The sequence below is a fragment of the Capra hircus genome, unplaced genomic scaffold, assembly GCF_001704415.2.
Source record: "Capra hircus breed San Clemente unplaced genomic scaffold, ASM170441v1, whole genome shotgun sequence".
In the NCBI taxonomy this organism is placed as follows: domain Eukaryota; kingdom Metazoa; phylum Chordata; class Mammalia; order Artiodactyla; family Bovidae; genus Capra; species Capra hircus.
The window spans coordinates 13825-34459 of record NW_017189725.1 but is presented as its reverse complement, the minus strand read 5'-3'; the positions used below and the strand labels follow the sequence as shown (position 1 = coordinate 34459).

At 36.1% G+C, this 20635-nt stretch overlaps 2 protein-coding genes and 1 pseudogene across 2 annotated transcripts; all 3 read left to right on the top strand.

Moving 5' to 3' along the window:
- Positions 1 to 3025: 3025 nt before the first annotated feature.
- Positions 3026 to 3961, top strand: LOC108634651 (olfactory receptor 8G1-like). Its single transcript, XM_018044704.1, has one exon. It carries the CDS (start codon positions 3026 to 3028, stop codon positions 3959 to 3961), a length of 936 nt encoding a protein of 311 aa, XP_017900193.1.
- Positions 3962 to 12975: 9014 nt separating this feature from the next.
- On the top strand, positions 12976 to 13894 carry LOC108634649 (annotated as a pseudogene).
- A 5314-nt stretch (positions 13895 to 19208) lies between these two features.
- Positions 19209 to 20168, top strand: LOC108634650 (olfactory receptor 8G1-like). Its single transcript, XM_018044703.1, has one exon. It carries the CDS (start codon positions 19221 to 19223, stop codon positions 20166 to 20168), a length of 948 nt encoding a protein of 315 aa, XP_017900192.1. The 5' UTR covers positions 19209 to 19220.
- Positions 20169 to 20635: the final 467 nt, after the last annotated feature.

The window sequence follows — 20635 nt, the reverse complement described above, 5'->3', positions numbered from 1 at the left end:
ATTGGCATTGCTATACACATCAATTCTTAATTTTTCTAGTATATCTAATCTATCTATATATGATAGGGAAATCTCTATCTTAATTGATTCTTATGTAAGTTAGGGTACAATAACTTGTTTCCAAAGAAATATTTAGACTCTCATAGGTAGATCCTATGGACATTGTGTCAGGGACTAATAAATAACAGAAGACATTTTGAAATAAAAATTCCCAAATATTCTGTTCCCTAGCTCTGAATCCATTAGTAGATCTATGCAAATTTGCATGGCCCTCTGAGTTTTCACTCCAGTTTTTGCATATTATGTTACTTTATGATGAATATCATCTTTAAATTTTATGTGTGTAGTTTTCACACTCTAGAATAGACCTTGCTTTTTGGTAAATGCTATCTCATGAATTTTTGCTAAATTACTGAGAAGAGAAAGAAGAAAGAAGGAGCAGAGAAGGATAAAAAGGAGGAAAGAGAAGAAAGGAAAAAAATGCAAAGACAAAAGAAAAAATAAAGAAAAAAAAACAGAATGTTTCAAATTCTCCACCTAAAACATTCCACTACACTGACTTTGTGTCTTCTAATTCAGTAGTTCTCAAACCTGGCTAATCATCAGAATTACATTGGCAGGTTTATTGGCTTGCTTGTTTTAAATTACTTTATTAAAAGTTCAGATCTTTTAAAATCCTCAAAGATTCTGAATCCCTAATTCTGATGTTGTTATAAAATGTGTAATAAAAATTTCTCCAGATAAAGTTGAGAGAATTTGGAGAGCTGATGAATAACAACTTTTGAGAACATTTTTAAAGATAAAAAAGAAGTGAAGAAAAGATATTTTTTAAATATAAGTATCAAATATTAGAGTAAAATTTACAAGGTGGTACTGCTTATGCAATAAAGTGGAATTTCAATAAAATGTTGAAAGTTGTTAACTCTGGAAGTACCAAGAGTCTGTGAATTATTTTGAGCTGTAAAGGTAATCTTTAGGAGAAGAAATAGAAGCAAAAATTGTTTATCATTGATCTTCTGCAAATACTAACATCCCAGAGCAAAAGAGTATAAGGACAATGATTCAGGAAATTTTATTCTTAATTATAATCATGTTTACATTTTTACAGTCATTATTTTTGCAGATACTTTAAGCTCTCTAGGTGACTCTGATGATCAAACCATATTGGGGAGTCCTTGAATTAACAGACACTCTGTGTTCAGATATGTTTTATATCTCACTGAAGAGTGACCAGCCCACAGAACTCCATCTTACCCACGATAACATCATGAGAGCCAGCTACACTTGGCTGTGTGAAGTGAAGGTAAGTTGAGTCTCTTTCATGTTCACATTGAGAAACTAAAATATTGTCCTCACTGTAAAATTCCTCTGACTTGAGATAGGTTGGAATCTAGAAAGAAAGTCATTTTCTGACAGTATATGTATATTTTAAATGAACCCAGATACAAGGAGGAAGGCAGATAGGCCAGATATTAACATGTTAGACTTGCAGTTGTTTCCCATTATGGTTTAGTGTTGTTTTCATTTCTCTGGTGAATAAGGATTTCAGGATCTTTTTATGTTCTTGTTAATTATTCTTTTATCTTCATCTGTGATATATCTGTTCACATAGTGTTCTTATTTTTAACTTGTTTGACTGTCTTCATGTTATTATCATTTCAGTATTATATTTCATACTCTCAATAACAGTCCATAGTGCTTTTGATATTCTAATAATGTATTTTGAGGAATAGTTTTTAATTTGAATAAAAAGAATTTATCAATATTGTTTGGTTAGACTGGTTATATTATTTGGTTATATTGGTTAGTATGTATGAGTGTTCTTTCTAACAAATTCTTAGACTAGTCCAATACGTTATATATTCTTTAGTGTTTTCTCACAAAGTTTAACAGTTTAATCTTTGTACCTAGATTTAAGATTCACTTCAATTTTATTTTTATTTAGCTGTGAAGTAGAACAATTTAGATTTTTTCATTTTAATTTGTATTCAAGTAACAATTTTTCTATTTTATTTCTACCCATATGTAATGATACTCTGTTTACTGCTTAACACAATAGGGGACTGCATTTCTGATTCTATGTCCCCTAATTTTATGACTATTTTTAATACCTTTTTAGTTAATGAAAGATGAAAAAGAAAAAGTTTAACCATTATAAGTGCTCTTTCTGTATTTTGAAGTGTGTAATTATCTTCTATTTTCCAAATAATAGCATGGTATGACAACAATAAAAACAGCTGTTGTTATTATTACCATTTTCAGACTGCTAATCTTTTCTAGTTAGACAATGAGATTATCTTACTATTCAAAGATTATCAAGTAGTAATTGATGAGTCAGTAGATGAATGCAGATACTTGCACTTTAACTCACAAGCACAATTCATATATCTTTTCTTAAAGCATTTAGTCCACAAACATGCCAACAGTGGACTAGTTCACAGTGAATGTTGTTTGTGCTGTTTTATTTCCAAAAAAAAAAAAAAAAAAACATTAAAAACTGAAGATTTTTACATAGAAACCCATGTTTTATAATTATCAGAAAAAATAATTACAAAATCTGTTTTGATGTGTCTCTTTTCTTCTCTGACAGAAATTAAATTCTAGTTAATAAAAGGTTCTGCACTTACATGAGATTTGCTCACTCCAGGTTGATGCTCAACCAGTTTCTGTCATTTAATAGGTCCTCTAAGATTTGGGTCCTCAATTGGGAAAAGAAGTGCTTAAAATAAGTGAATGTTTCAATTATGGAATAGCCATTCAAATAGGTAAAATGATCACTATTATGGCTGAAAAATGTGTAAGTGAAATAGCTTAATATATTTTCTGTCAAACTGTAAAAACATTTTATTAAGAAAATGTTGTTTAGAAAACTTATCTGGAGTTTAAACTTTTCAGAGAAACCAAGGAAATATTCAAACAGTTAACCTTCTATGTGAGGTAACTTTAATAAACAAAGCATAAAAAAGACACGTCTTCAAAGCTGTCCCTTTCTCTCTCTCTCTCCTTCAGAAACTTCCCAGATAAAATGGCAAAAGGAAATCACTCCTCAGTGACTGAGTTTATCCTTGCTGGGCTAACAGAACAGTCACAACTCCAGCTGCCCCTTTTCCTCCTCTTCCTAGGAATCTATGTGGTCACGGTGGTGGGGAACCTGGGCATGATCACACTGATTGGTCTTAGTTCTACCCTGCACACCCCCATGTACTATTTCCTCAGTAGCTTGTCCTTCATTGACCTCTGTCATTCCACTGTCATTACCCCCAAAATGCTGGTGAACTTTGTGATAGAGAAGAACACCATCTCCTACCCTGAATGCATAACTCAGCTTTACTTCTTCCTCCTTTTTGCTGCCTCTGAGTGCTACATGTTGGCTGCAATGGCATATGACCGCTATGTTGCCATCTGTAGCCCCTTGCTGTATAATTCCATCATGTCACATCAGGCCTGTTTGTCCCTCATTTCGGGAGTGTATATGATGGGATTGGCATGTGCATTCTCTCACACAGGCTGCATGCTTAGGGTTCATTTCTGCAAATTAGATGTGATCAACCATTATTTCTGTGATCTTCTACCTCTCCTAAAGCTCTCCTGCTCTAGCACCTATGTCAACGAAATACTGGTTCTATGCTTTGGTGCACTTAACATCTTTGCCCCCATCCTGACCATCCTCAGCTCCTACATCTTCATCATCTCCAGCATCCTCCACATTCGTTCCATGGAGGGCAGGTCCAAAGCCTTCAGCACGTGCAGCTCCCACATCTCAGCTGTCACTATTTTCTATGGATCTGCAGCATTTATGTACCTGCAGCCATCATCTGTGAGCTCCATGGACCAAGGGAAAGTGTCCTCTGTGTTTTATACTATTATTGTGCCCATGCTTAATCCCCTGATCTACAGCCTCAGGAATAAAGATGTCAATGTTGCCCTGAAGAAAATTCTTGAGAGAAGAATATTTTTGTGACCAGACATGACATGAGCATGATATTTTAGGTCTAGCCATTGCTTATTACACTGTATGAATGTATGGTTCTCTTATGTCAAAATACTTACCAGTGCTTAATTTCTGAGCTAAGAACCCTTCATGCTTTGTAACATTGATCAAACCTGTATGCTCCTACTATGCCATTTATTGTTTTCGTTGTGTACTTGGCTGCTTATTGTCCAAAATGCATTGTACTGTAATGTTCATGAAGGTTATCCCCATGCATGTATTTCACTGCTGTATCTGCAGGACCTAAGATAGTTCCTGGCATTAGAAAGACCTTGATAATTTTCTCATTTCCTTTTTAAAAATATTTATAGGAAGCCATATATATCTCATAATGTCATTATCCATTAAGCTACATACGACTTTCAAAAGTTAAAATCAATTAAATTTATGTTTGAATAGTTCTTCAAAGATCTGCAACAAAACTGATAACATCCTAAATTATTTCTATTCAAAAATTTAGAAGCATAAACTTGAGTAACTTCAGTATCAAGCCCCAATACAGGTAAGATAACTTGTGAACACCTGATTTTTTAAGTCATTAAATAAAGTCAACAACCCAAAATCCTTGAACTAAAACTCTTGGTTTTTAAGCATGCAGCATACACGTGTTAAAAAGTAATATGTGTATTTGTTATCTGATGAGTCAGCATAGCAAATCTGGAGATACAGTGGGTTCTGGAACTCGATTACTCCAGCCTTGATTACCAGGGTTTCCCATAACCAGATTAAAATATAACTTCACCTATATTGACACTGAGAAAATTCTTAGTATGTAGAATTTTACCACATGCAAATTTTAATTCAAAAAATTTAATTTCAAGATAAAGAGAAAATATGATAACCTATAATGTTTCAGAGTTGTGGATCTTCCTAGATTGCCACCATGAACCAGAACATGATTTCTTTATTACTCTACACATTAAGCAAAACACATCAGTAAATTTTTTCACATTAGGTGACAGATTTCTATGTGATTCCTCAATATTTTTTTTATTTATAGAGTTAGATAAAGTCAATAACGTACTGTACCTAGAAGGAAATTTTCCTGGGGTTATGACAACAACCAGTTGAAACCTTCCTGCAGCCTATATGTTACAATTTTTTAAGTACTACTGTTCTATAAATACATCATGGGGTCTAAATACAGTTTATATAGGTCAATGAGAAAAAAATATCAATCAAATATTGCACACAAAGATATTTTTCTGATTTTTTATTTATCTCTTGTGTAAAATCACTTTAGAGGGTTCCTTTAATGCAGGTCTTAAAAATTCCCTAAAATTTTGAATTCTTATAGAGCTTGACATGAAATTCACCAGATTTCTAATAAGACCTATCCCAGGCTTGCTTCCAACCTATAATCTAACAAAAACAATAAATTACAATAATATGATACCAGACTGAGCGACTGAACTGAACTGAAGTAAACACGTGAGAGTCAATGGGAGAAAAAGGAATTGCTAATTGTAACTTTTCCCAAGAGTTGATACTTGTGGGATATAATCCTAATGGGAGATCATTAGCATTATCTGTTCTTCATCTGACTCTTAGCATCAATACTCAGATTATAAGTCACCATTCACATCAACCAACATTTGCAGGGGCCCACTGACTTCACTCACCTAGAGCCAGACATCCTGGAATGTGAAGTCAAGTGGGCCTTGGGAAGCATCACTATGAACAAAGCTAGTGGAGGTGATGGAATTCCAGCTGAGCTATTTCAAATCCTGAAAGAAGATGCTGTGAAAGTGCTGGACTCAATATGCCAGCAAATTTGGAAAACCTGGCAGTGGCCACAGGACTGGAAAATGTCAGTTTTCATTCCAGTCCCAAAGAAAGGCAATCCGAAAGAATGTTCAAACTACCACACAATAGCACTCATCTCACATGATAGTAAAGTAATGCTTAACATTCTCCAAGCCAGGCTTCAACAGTACGTGAACCGTGAACTTTTCGATGTTCAACCTGGTTTTAGAAAAGGCAGAGCAACCAAAGATCAAATTGCCAACATCTGCTGGATCATCGAAAAAGCAAGAGAGTTCCAGAAAAACATCTATTTCTGCTTTATTCACTATGCCAAAGCCTTTGACTGTGTGGATCACAACAAACTGGAAAATTCTGAAAGAGATGGGAATACCAGACCACCCGACTTGCCTCTTAAGAAACCTATATGCAGGTCAGGAAGCAACAGTTAGAACTGGACATGGAACAACAGACTGGTTCCAAATAGGAAAAGGAGTATGTCATGGCTGTATATTGTCACCCTGCTTATTTAACTTATATACAGAGTACATCATGAGAAATGCTGGGCTGCATGAAGCACAAGCTGGAATCAAGATTGCTGGGAGAAATATCAATCACCTCAGATATGCAGATGACACCAACCTTATGGCAGAAAGTGAAGAGGAACTAAAAAGCCTCTTGGTGAAAGTGAAAGAGGAGACTGAAAAAGTTGGCTTAAAGCTCAACATTCAGAAAACCAAGATCATAGCATCCAGTTCCATCACCTAATTGCAAATAGATGGGAAAACAGTGAAAACAGTGGCTGACTTTACTTTTCTGGGCTCCAAAATCACTGCAGATGGTGACTGCAACCATGAAATTAAAAGACGCTTACTCCTTGGAAGGAAAGTTATGACCAACCTAGACAAGATGTTTAAAAGCAGAGACATTACTTTGCCGACTAAGGTCCCTCTAGTCAAGGCTATGGTTTTTCCAGTGGTCATGTATGGTTGTGAGAGTTGGACTGTGAAGAAAGCTGAGCACCAAAGAATTGATGCTTTTGAACTGTGGTGTTGGAGAAGACTCTTTAGAGTCCCTTGGACTGCAAGGAGATCCAACCAGTCCATCCTGAAGGAGATCAGCCCTGGGATTTCTTTGGAAGGAATGATGCTAAAGCTGAAACTCCAACACTTGGTCCATCCTATGCGAAGTGTTGACTCATTGGAAAAGACCCTGATGCTGGGAAAGATTGAGGGCAGGAGTAGAAGGGGACAACAGAAGATGAGATGGTTGGATGGCATCACCGACTCAATGGACATGGGTTTGGGTGGACTCTGGGCATTGGTGATGGACAGGGAGGCCTGGCATGCTGTGGTTCATGGGTTCACAAAAGTCAGATAATGACTGAGTGGCTGAACTGAATCCCCTTCAACAGAAGTCAGGACCAGTGACTCAAAATCATTTATAACAGAGTCTTCTAGTTTATGACCCTACAACAAGAAGTCCTGCCAGCCTAGTACTCAGAACTATCTACCAGCATCACCAGACCATTTTTCCCTTCAGAGAAATAAAAGAGAATAAGGGGAACAAGAGGGATGTATCTGAGTCTCAGTCCTAGATTTTAAAAAATTTGATCTTCTGTTCTAGCTCCCTTCAGTTCAGTTCAGTTCAGTTCAGTTCAGTTGCTCAGTCATGTCCAAATCTTTGCGACCCCATGAACTGCAGCATACCAGGCCTCCCTGTCCATCACCAACTTCTGGAGTTTACCCAAACTCATGTCCATTGAGTTAGTGATGCCATCCAACCATCTCCTTCACAGTGCACTAATAGATGTGAGTAGCTATTTTTCTGTCTCTCTCTGTCCTCACTCTAATATTCACACTCCCTGAGGAGCAAAGTTTCCCTTATCATCTCTCTGCCCCCGCTGGAGAAACGTATGGCCAGTATTTCTTTGTTTACTCACCTCCGCTCACGCAGTGTGAGAGATTCACTCACTTGTTTTGGGCTCTATGTTAACTTATCACTGCACTCCTTTCAATAATTTTATTTAAAAATCATATTTATTGATACTTGTATATAAGGCATTGTACCAAGCACTGTATTGAGTTTCCAGTCTAGTACAGAAGAAAAGCCAATAAATAACTCATAATAGTTGATAAAGATTATTTTGAACTATGGTGTTGGAGAAGACTCTTGAGAGTCCCTTGGACTGCAAGGAGATCCAACCAATCCATTCTGAAGGAGATCAACCCTGGGATTTCTTTTTTTTTTTTTTCAATTAGATAAATATCTTTATTTACCAAGTGAAATTTTTTTTTTCTCTCCAGTTAGAATTCAATAAGGGAAATATTTTTTAAATAATATTTTATGATTCTTTTATAATATCATTATTGTTAATATTTTATTTTTTATTTTTTTTAATTTTTATTTTCACTTTATTTTACTTTACAATACTGTATTCGTTTTGCCATACATTGACATAAATCCACCACGGGTGTACATGTGTTCCCAAAGGGAGGGGGGTTCATGTCTGGGATTTCTGTGGAAGGAATGATACTAAAGCTGAAACTCCAGTACTTTGGCCACCTCATGCGAAGAGCTGACTCATTGCAGAAGACTTTGATGCTGGGAGGGATTGGGGGCAGGAGGAGAAGGGGACCACCGAGGATGAGATGGCTGGATGGCACCACTGACTCGATGGACGCGACTCTGAGTGAACTCCGGGAGTTGGTGATGGACAGGGAGGCCTGGCGTGCTGCGATTCATGGGGTCGCAAAGAGTCGGACATGACTGAGCGACTGAACTGAACTGAACTGAAACGTAAACATAAGAAGGGTATTCCTCAGCACATAAAAATGGTCTTATTAACTGGGATTTTCATTATTAAAGCCCTTAACTTAATGACCTAACTATTTAATAAATTTCATCAGATACACTGGGAATGTGTAAGAGAAGATAAGGAAATATAATGAGTCAAATAAAGAGATTCTACCAAATGCTGTTTTGTGTAATTGTTAAATCAGGTGATACCTGACGGGACATGAAATTAAAAGATTTTTTTGTTGGGTGATATAAATCATTGAATGACAGAAATGTATTCAAACTTCATTTGGAAACCTTGGAAAATATTGATATTTAGGAGTTAATATTTAGTAAAACTTTCAAATTTCAGTATCATTGTATATATTTAGGTAGAAAGGAGGAACAAAAAAATGTCTTAAAGAAAAAAAAAAAAACCGCTATCATTGCAGGAATGAAAATGCTGCTGAAACAAAAGATAAAATGGAAAGAAACTCAATAGATTAAAAAGAAATGAGACTGTGCTAAGCATCTCATAGGAATCATTTATCTGAATATACACAGAATGTAGATTTTAGTATTTCTGTTTTTCGGAGAGTTGGAAAGTAGATATATTATCTCAAGACCGCACAGCAAGAATGGGGTTGAATTGAGGATTCAGACCTCTAACGTCTACCATATTCAGGATCCATTAGAATGAAGATAATAGAAGTACATTTAATCCAACTACCCATTAGGTGTGTCCTTAAAGAATATCTGCTGTCTACGTGGCTATTCAGGCTGTGCTCCAACTTTATGACTGTCAGCTCAGGATGTGTCTGGTGATAGGGATGTTTGTCTTTGCTGTGAAACTAAATATTTCTTCCCATGGTTTGAGGCAGTTCATTTTACCCAGTCTCTTGAAAGTATACAGTAAGTTCAGTACCTCTCACTGCCATATGATGAATTTTGAAATAACTGCCTTGTGCCACGTGAATTTTTGCTTTGCCAGAAAAAAAAATTCTCAGTTATTTTGGCCATCTTAAAATAACTGATTTCTAGATCATATTTAGGAAACTGTGTAGCTTTTCCTACAGTATTTTACTTCAAACTGAGCACAATAGCCAAGTATCACTTGAGTGTTAAGAATATGAATTTCTATTTTTTAGAAGCTACTCATTTCCTGTGCAAATCTAAAGATACATTGGTCTTTAAAAAATACATCACACTTTTGACTAGTATTGAATTGAGACTAAAATTACTTATTTTATTTTGCATGTTCTTTACTCATCCACATCTCGTCCATCTTTGAATTCTATTGAGAACACATGCAAAATACATGACTATATTTTTAAAAGGTTGGCATACAAACACCTAGTGTTTGTGTTCAAAAGAACTTTATGATTTGGAGAATAGAATCATTTTCTCACCTCCACCATTTAAATCATGATCCTCAATGGTGAAAAATTGAAAGCATTCCCCCTAAAGTCAGGAACAAGACAAGGGTGTCCACTTTCACCGCTACTATTCAACATAGTTCTGGAAGTTTTGGCCACAGCAATCAGAGCAGAAAAAGAAATCAAAGGAGATCCTCTACATGGAAAACCCTAAAGACTCCACCAGAAAATTACTAGACCTAATCAATGAATATAGTAAAGTTGCAGGATATAAAATCAACACACAGAAATCCCTTGCATTCCTATACACGAATAATGAGAAAGTAGAAAAAGAAATTAAGGAAACAATTCCATTCACCATTGCAACGAAAAGAATAAAATACTTAGGAATATATCTACCTAAAGAAACTAAAGACCTATATATAGAAAACTATAAAACACTGATGAAAGAAATCAAAGAGGACACTAATAGATGGAGAAATATACCATGTTCATGGATCGGAAGAATCAATATAGTGAAAATGAGTATACTACCCAAAGCAATTTACAAATTTAATGCAATCCCTGTCAAGCTACCAGCCACATTTTTCACAGAACTAGAACAAATAATTTCAAGATTTGTATGGAAACACAAAAAACCTCGAATAGCCAAAGCAATCTTGAGAAAGAAGAATGGAACTGGAGGAATCAACTTGCCTGACTTCAGGCTCTACTACAAAGCCACAGTCATCAAGACAGTATGGTACTGGCACAAAGACAGACATATAGATCAATGGAACAAAATAGAAAGCCCAGATATAAATCCACACACATATGGACACCTTATCTTTGACAAAGGAGGCAAGAATATACAATGGAGTAAAGACAATCTCTTTAACAAGTGGTGCTGGGAAAACTGGTCAACCACTTGTAAAAGAATGAAACTAGATCACTTTCTAACACCGCACACAAAAATAAACTCAAAATGGATTAAAGATCTAAATGTAAGATCAGAAACTATAAAACTCCTAGAGGAGAACATAGGCAAAACACTCTCAGACATAAATCACAGCAGGATCCTCTATGATCCACCTCCCAGAATTCTGGAAATAAAAGCAAAAATAAACAAATGGGATCTAATTAAAATTAAAAGCTTCTGTACAACAAAGGAAAATATAAGCAAGGTGAAAAGACAGCCTTCTGAATGGGAGAAAATAATAGCAAATGAAACAACTGACAAACAACTAATCTCAAAAATATACAAGCAACTTCTGCAGCTCAATTCCAGAAAAATAAACGACCCAATCAAAAAATGGGCCAAAGAACTAAATAGACATTTCTCCAAAGAAGACATACGGATGGCTAACAAACACATGAAAAGATGCTCAACATCACTCATTATTAGAGAAATGCAAATCAAAACCACAATGAGGTACCACTTCACACCGGTCAGAATGGCTGCGATCCAAAAATCTGCAAGCAATAAATGCTGGAGAGGGTGTGGAGAAAAGGGAACCCTCCTACACTGTTGGTGGGAATGCAAACTAGTACAGCCACTATGGAGAACAGTGTGGAGATTCCTTAAAAAATTGCAAATAGAACTACCTTATGACCCAGCAATCCCACTTCTGGGCATACACACGGAGGAAACCAGAATTGAAAGAGACACATGTACCCCAATGTTCATCGCAGCACTGTTTATAATAGCCAGGACATGGAAACAACCTAGATGTCCATCAGCAGATGAATGGAAAAGAAAGCTGTGGTACATATACACAATGGAGTATTACTCAGCTGTTAAAAAGAATTCATTTGAATCAGTTCTGATGAGATGGATGAAACTGGAGCCAATTATACAGAGTGAAGTAAGCCAGAAAGAAAAACACCAATACAGTATACTAACACATATATATGGAATTTAGGAAGATGGCAATGACGACCCTGTATGCAAGACAGGAAAAAGGACACAGATGTGTATAACGGACTTTTGGACTCAGAGGGAGAGGGAGAGGGTGGGATGATTTGGGAGAATGGGAACTCTAACATGTATACTGTCATGTAAGAATTGAATTGCCAGTCCATGTCTGACGTAGGGTGCAGCTTGCTTGGGGCAGGTGCATGGGGATGACCCAGAGAGATGTTGTGGGGAGGGAGGTGGGAGGGGGGTTCATGTTTGGGAACGCATGTAAGAATTAAAGATTTTAAAATTTAAAAAAAATAAATAAATAAAAAATAAAAAAATAATAAAATAAATAAATAAATAAATAAATCATGAAGTCCAAATTGCATAGATCAATCGTGGTACACTGATGCCCTGGTTACAGTGTTGGAGTACATGACTTGTATTTAGGCCATTATACTCTCACCCCTAAGATTATCCAAATTAGAATAAGAATGGTTCCTGGTGTGGAAAAACTTATTGAGGTATAGGCATGATGTCTGCCAAGCAGTTGCATATCTGCCCTCTGGAGTCAAAGTCCAGGGAGAAGGAAGCTGGGACATTAGTCCATCAGATCTCAGGTGAAGTGATACTGGTTGTCACATTTTAGGTATTTTCAGTTGAGATGTTATTAAAGACAGCCCCAACTAATATAACTACTTTCCACAGACTTGTGAATCCTCCTGCATTAATTATAGAAAGCACACACTACTATTATTTATTATAAATGGAAGGAAAATGCTATGTCATTTGACATGCATGATATTAATATATCAACAAAGAAACTTGGAGGAAAGAAGAGTACTCAGAAATAATACTAGAAATCTTCATGTTGACTGACTTTAAAAATCTATAAATTGTTGTTTCTCTTAAACTTTATGAAATTTCTTAATTATAAAGTTCTTGATGTTTATAATTTCTATTCTAGTTCAACCAGAATGATTGTTTGTCCTCGAGTAGTAGGAGATACTGGAGAATTCCCTGCATCATGTATGTCCTCTGATGAAGGATAAAGAATGATCTCCACAGAATTACTCTCTGCCTCTCTCTCTCTCTCTGTCTCTCTCTCTGTCTCTGTGTGTGTGTGTCTCTCTCTCTCTCTCTCACACACACACACACAGAAATACATTCATTTTCTGTTTTTTTAATTAGAATCTGCTGAGAAGAAAATGGACCCTGGAAATCACTCCTCAGTGAGTTCATCCTCGCTGCCTCACAGAACAGCCACAATTCCAGCTGCCCCTTTTCCTCCTCTTCCTAGGAATCTATTTGGTCATGGTAGTGGGGAACCAGGGCATGATCACACGGATGGGAGTCAGTTCTCACCTGCATACCCACATGTACTATTTCCTTGGCAATTTGTCTTTATTGATCTCTGTCAGTCCACTGTCATTACCCCCAAAATGCTGGTGAACTTTGTTACAGAGGAAAATGTCGTCTCCTACCCTGAATGATTGACTCAGCTCTATTTCTTTCTTCTTTTTATTATTGCAGAGAGTTATTTGTTGGCTGAAATGGCATATGGCTGCTACGTTGCTATCTGTAGCCCCTTGCTTTATAATGCATTCATGTCTTATAGGTGCTTCCAGCTCACAGCAGCAGTTTACGTCTTGTGAATCACTCAGTCCACCTTCCATACTTGCCTTATTTTGAGACTCTATTTCTGCAAGGCCAATGTGGTTAACCATTATTTCTGCAATGTTTTTTCACTCTTGGAGCTATCCTGTTCTAGCATCTATTTCAACAATTTTTTGGCTCTAGTCTACAGTTCTTTCAATGTCCTGATTTCTGTCTTAACTATTCTTATCTCCTGCATCTTCATTCTCTACAAAACCTTCCACATACACTCCACGGAGGGCAGGTCCAAAGCCTTTAGCACCTGCAGTTCCCACATCTTTCCTGTTGCTGTTTTCCATGGATCTGCAACATTCATGTACCTGCAGTCATCATCTGTGAGTCCCATGGACCAAGGGGCTCATATAAAGACAAGGGTTTTATACCTGCACTGTGCCCATGCTGAACCCTCTGACCTACACTCTGCAGGATAAGGATGTCAAATTGGCCCTGAAGAAAATTCTGGACAGTTGAAAATGTAGATGAATAGACTCAGTGTTGGTGCCATATCAGAAATAAACCTTTGCTTTACTGAGATATGTAATATTTTATTTTTATTGTTCAAATTTTTGGAAATTCAGGATCATTTTCTCAGACAATACATTTCCCAAATTCTCTTCAAGCTAAAACCTTTGACTTTGTGTTATATTACTATGGAGAAATATCAAGAATAAAGTCAGAGACTCGAGATTTAAAGTTTCAGTGTAATATTAAAAAAAAACAAGAATAACTATGATGATCATCATAAAGTAATGACATATTATTATTGAGATAGTATAAAATATCAACCAGTGTGCCCAGCACTTTATATTAGACAACTTTCTTTAATATTTATGATATTCTCTCAAGGCAAGCCTTAGTATTGTTTCCATTTGAGAGATTAATCAACTGAAGCCTGTTTGCTTTGAGTAAATGTCCCCATAGTCCCAAACATAATAAAGACAGAGGCTAGAAGGTCTGGCTCCAAGAACTGTAATTTTACTCAAAGTAATCTATTGGCTCCATGTAATTATGGGTAGGTGTAAGGCCTTCCCAGTAATTTCTTTCTACACATTAAGCATCTACCTTTTGTGTGAGATTGTATTGCTTTTTGTTAGATCTCTCCAATGCTATTTTTACTTTTATTTCATTTGATTTAATGAAAACAATCAAAATATTTCAAACTTGTGTTGATCAAGCAAAAACACCAAATGCAGAGTGATTGCAGAATCTTATGATAAGACTTATCAAAGAGATTCAAATTATCATGTTCAATACCAACAATTTCTACACAAGTAGCTCAACACGTTTTTATCTGTAAACCATTAGTGCTATACTGTTTATGTAACAGGTGCTTCCCCGGTGGCTCAGTGGTAAAGAATACAGCTGCCAATGCAGGAGATGTGGGTTCAGCCCTCGGGTGGGAAAGATCCCCTGGAGAAGGAACTGGTAACCCACTCCAGTATTCTTGCCTGAGAAATCCCGTGGAGAGAGGAGCCTGCAGGCTACTGTCCACAGGGTTGCAAAGCGTCCATCCAACATAACCTTGCCGCTAAACTACAACAATAAATGTATGTTAACAGCTACTCATAATAAACCCGAATTCTGTAAGTTGTATTACTTTCATGAGGTTCACGCCTTTTGCCATATAAGTTATAAACAGTTGCCATTTCTTGTCAGTTTTATCTTGGAAACATCTCTTATCTCCCCTCATATTGTTCCTTTTTAGCTTCTGGGCATTAACATCTGGCGACTATAAATTCACATGAAACTCTGAATACCCAGTTGTCTTCAGCCTCTTCTCAGTTCAAACCATCTTACTCATTACTGACAGATCGACATTCTTTGGGTAGTGTGCTGCCTTATTCAACTGTAGTGTCCAAATATGCGACTATATATATATATAACATAATTTTATTTACCACACGTGTATTTCATTATCCATTCATTCATCAATGGCAAACATTCATCTTCATCTATTTCATATTATTTGACTTAATTTTCATATTATTTGTCTTATTATTTTCATATTATTTGACCTACTATTCATCAATACTATAAAAGAAGGTAGAATGGCTACAATTACAACTTCTACCTTAGGCATAATTCCTAGTCTGTTATATATAGTCCAGAATATATAAATATATATATATATAAATCAGCTAAATCAGAACATATAACCTGTCAGAAATGAACATATGGCTTATTTGGATCTCTTCATATTTTTAATTTCTGAATAAGTATAGGAATGATCTCTTTACTTCTTGTTTACATTCTTTCTATATCTGACCTTTACCAAATTCCAGCTCTTTTTTACTTCTTTTATTTGGCACACTGAAGCAACTTCAATCATAGTCTGTTCACTTATACAGTGGCATTCCAGACACACAGTATTCTTCTCCAAACATATCAGAATCCTGCAGCCATAGCAAACACAAAGCTAAAAGATTTTTGGTGCATGGGTAGGGTGGATTTTTCTTGAATCTGAAAGAACTCCAGTAGAAGGTATTCAAAACAAGAGACCCTCTAGAACCTTGTTTCTCAGAGTGGTCGATAGATGAGAAGTAGTGGCAAAATCTGAAAGATTTTATTTAAAATGTTTAATCTCAAATCTATTGTAAACTAATTAACCTCCAATTAAAATAAATAAATTTATATTAATAAAATAAAATTTAAATTAGTAGCCTTAAAAAAAGACTTACTATAAGAATCTGCTTTATTCCCATGCACATTAAAAGTTGAGGAGCTTTTGAAAAATATTGATATCTGACCTCACACCCTGAAATTTTGACTTAATTTGCATAGGGTTCAACCTCGGTATTGAAATTAAAAGAAAAAAAACTTCCCTGATAATTTTTTTAATGAGTTTAAATGAATATCTAAAATTGAGAAGCATTAACTTCCCTTGTGGCTCAGCTTGTAAAGAATCCACCTGCAAAGCAGGAGACCTAGGTTGGGAAGATCCCAGGGAGAAGGGAAAGGCTAACCACTCCAGTATTCTGGCCTGGAGAATTCTGCGGACTCATAGTCCATGTGGTCACAAAGAATCAGAAACAACTGAGTGACTTTTACTTTCAATGTAACAAAAGTATAAACTGGTTAAAAATAAAACTGAGTCTTCTTATATTTAAGATTTCTCCTGACTTGAGTGTGCAATTTACCTTAATTCAGTCATTTCTAAGTATGTTTCCAATTTTCCTGTTTTAGAACAAAAAGTGAAAATACAACACACAAGAACAGAGGAAACATGAAACATAAGTGCCTAAGAAAATGTTTTATATATGCAGCTTAGCACTAGAATCATTAATAGTGAGCACCTAAAAGATCAAAAATTGTCAATATTCTGAATTCTTACCCCATAACTTTAAATCCAATAACATATAGATTTGACTTGAATTAATATGTGTATTTTGTATTTACATGTAAAATGGATTAAACACATTTTTGAAAGGGTAAATTATTTACCTCATCATATTAAAAATTGTTTCCATTTTAACATTAGGATAACTTGTCAGAATGTTGCCCAATCCTCTAAAACCTTTTACTCATAGAGTGGACTAGGAACAACTAGAACTGGCCAGGAGCTTGTATGAGATGCAGAATTTCAAAATCTCAAATGCTCTTGAGAAGGATCTGATGCTGGTTGAGGATTTTATTTTGAAAAAATCTCCAGGTGATCCTGTGAAGAAATCTTGGCCACTAATTGTTGAGTTCAGGATTGACAGAGAATTCCTCTTAAGGAAAAAGATAGACAACTGGGGACACGTCAACTGCAGCTGCTTCTTTCTCAAGAGCTTGTCTTCTGAGAAACGGAAATCCTTGGAGAGTATTTGACTCCATGTTATTTATTGCCTGGCTTATATGAAATCCGTGACACACCTTCATAGCACAGTGATCACAACCGCTCAAGGGAGAACTGAGAAAGGTGCAGGTGTTTGCTACCTTGAAGCTGAAGAAACACACACTGAAGACTTAGAATTAGAGATGCTGACCTGTGATGTAGACCAGCTTCAAAAGAGGCTGTGCCAGCCCTCTCAACACTAAAGACAGCAGAAAGCTGGGTACCTATCATTCCTGACACCAATACAGAGCTATCTTCTGAGTCAAAGGAAGAATGTTGCAAACAAAATTTGGTATTGAGATTTCCAGCAAGAAGAAAGGTGAGTGTATTCATCTCACGTTTGTGGCTTGAGACTATTAAGTCTGGAAATAATACCATGAAAATTCAGGCAAATAGTCTTCATACATTCTTGTATGGAATTATTTCTAAAATCCCATTTATATCCCCCTATGTCCTAAACACTATGCAATTTACTTGTTATACAGAGGAGAATAAGTATAATTCGGTGTATCAACTGACTTACAATATATCTCAAGTCTAAAAATGTGCTGTTTAGAAATGACGGTTTTCTGAATGTAAAGTGGGAAAGTTAAATCAATTACAAGGTGTTGGAGAATATTTTCATGATGATTTCTAACTTAAGTAAGATTGAAAAGAAAAGAGAACATATTTACCACACAACAGAGACAAAGAGAGATGATAGGATTATTTAATGTGGAAAAAAAAAAAAAGACAGCTGCTGCCTGCTTCTCCTTTAGCTTTCAATCTTTTCCAGCATCAGGGTCTTTTCCAATGAGTCAGCTCTTCACATCAGGTGGCAAAAGTATTGGAGCTTCAGCTTCAGCAACAATCCTGTCCAATGAATATTCAGGGTTGATTTTTTTTTTTTAATTTTAAAATCTTTAATTCTTACATGCGTTCCCAAACATTTTTATGGCACAAATAGAAAATGGTAATACTGACATGGCATAAAAGGGTAGATGGATGAGGCAGTTTGTGGTTGATGATAAATTAAAAGACTCTGAATGTCACACTTTTAATCCAATCTATAGATACCATCAATATATGTTGCTGTATATGTTTATATATGCACATACATATATGTATATATGTGGATATGCATATGATTATGTATGTACATACTATAATATGACTCACTCATCTATTCATCAGTGATGGACATAAATTTGAATTGTTTCCAATTTGCATTGTTATGCATAAAGCTGCCATGCATGTTTTTATTATTATAAACATGGCTAAAACCTTTAATAGAAGCAAAATCAATACAATATGGTAATATAATTAACCTCCAATTAAAATAAATAAATTTACATTTAAAAAAGAAACTATATTTATTATATTTGAAAATGAGGCTTTATAAATATTGAATTTATTTTTTATTGAGATTTCTTTTTTAATTTATTTATTTTAATTGGAGGCTAATTACAACATTGTATTGGTTTTGCCATACATCAACATGAATCAGCCATGAGTGTACCCGTGTTCCCCATCCTGAACCCCCCTCCCTCCTTCCTCCCTGTACCATCACTCTGGGTCATCCCAGTGCACTAGCCCCAAGCATCCTGTATCCTGCATTGAACCCAGACTGGTGATTCATTTCTTATATGATATTATACATGTTTCAATGCCACTCTCCCAAATCATCCCACCCTCTCCTTATCCCATAGAGTCCAAAAGACTGTTCTATACATCTGTGTCTCTTTTGCTGTCTCGCATACAGGGTTATCGTTACCATCTTTCTAAATTCCATATATATTCGTTAGTATACTGTATTGGTGTTCTTCTTTCTGGCTTTAGATGCACTTTCATTCCATAAATAGACCCACAGTTAAGTGATTATATAGGTGGATAGGATGCCAAAAATGTGAATCATTTATATGGAGCACTCTACTCCAAATTAAAAAGAATGGAATGAATTCCCTCCGATGACAGTGTTTTACTCTTTCCCCTCCAGAGACTATGCAGATGGAAATGGCAGCAGAAAATCACTCCTCAGTGACTGAGTTCATCCTTGCTGGGCTCACAGAACAGCCACGACTCCAGCTGCCCCTTTTCCTCCTCTTCCTAGGAATCTATGTGGTCACGGTGGTGGGGAACGTAGGCATGATTATACTGATTGGGCTCAGTTTTCGCCTGCACACCCCCATGTACTATTTCCTAAGCAGTTTGTCCTTCATTGACCTTTGTCAGTCCACTGTCGTTACCCCCAAAATGCTGGTGAACTTTGTGACAGAGAAGAACATCATCTCCTATCCTGAATGCATGACCCAGCTCTTTTTCTTTCTTGTTTTTATAATTGCAGAATGTTACCTGTTGGCTGCAATGGCATATGACCGCTATGTTGCCATCTGTAGCCCCTTGCTGTATAATTCCATCATGTCACATCAGGCCTGTTTCTCCCTCATTTCGGGAGTGTATATGATGGGATTGGTATGTGCATTCTCTCACACAGGCTGCATGCTTAGGGTTCATTTCTGCAAATTAGATGTGATCAACCATTATTTCTGTGATCTTCTACCTCTCCTAAAGCTCTCCTGCTCTAGCACCTATGTCAACGAAATACTGGTTCTATGCTTTGGTGCACTTAACATCTTTGCCCCCATCCTGACCATCCTCAGCTCCTACATCTTCATCATCTCCAGCATCCTCCACATTCGTTCCATGGAGGGCAGGTCCAAAGCCTTCAGCACGTGCAGCTCCCACATCTCAGCTGTCACTATTTTCTATGGATCTGAAGCATTCATGTACCTACAGCCATCATCTGTGAGTTCCATGGACCAAGGGAAAGTGTCCTCTGTGTTTTATACTATTGTTGTGCCATTGCTGAATCCCCTAATCTACAGCCTCAGGAATAAAGATGTCAATGTTGCCCTGAAGAAAATTCTTGAGAGAAGAATATTTTTGTGACCAGACATAACATGAGCGTAATATTTTAGATCTAGTCATTGCCTATTACATTGAATGGATATATGATTCTCTTACTTCAAAATCCTTACCAGAGCTTAAAATCTAAGTTAAGAACAAAGTTTCATGCTTTGTTACATTGCTCAAACCAGTATGCCTCCTGCTATGCCATTTATTGTTTTTGGTGTGTACTTGCATGCTTACTGTCCAAAATATATATCTACTGTAATGTTCATAAAGGTTACCCCCATGCTTGTATTTTACTTCCATATCTTCAGGACCTAAAATAGTTATTGACACTAGAAAGACTTTGATAACTTCCTTATTTCCTTTTTAAAAACATTTATGTGAAGCTGTATATATCTCATACTGTCTTTGTCCATTACTTTCTCTAATTAGCTACATATGACTTTATTTTTTTTTAGTTCTCAATATTTTTTTATTTATTTATTTTTCTTTTTTTTCTTTTG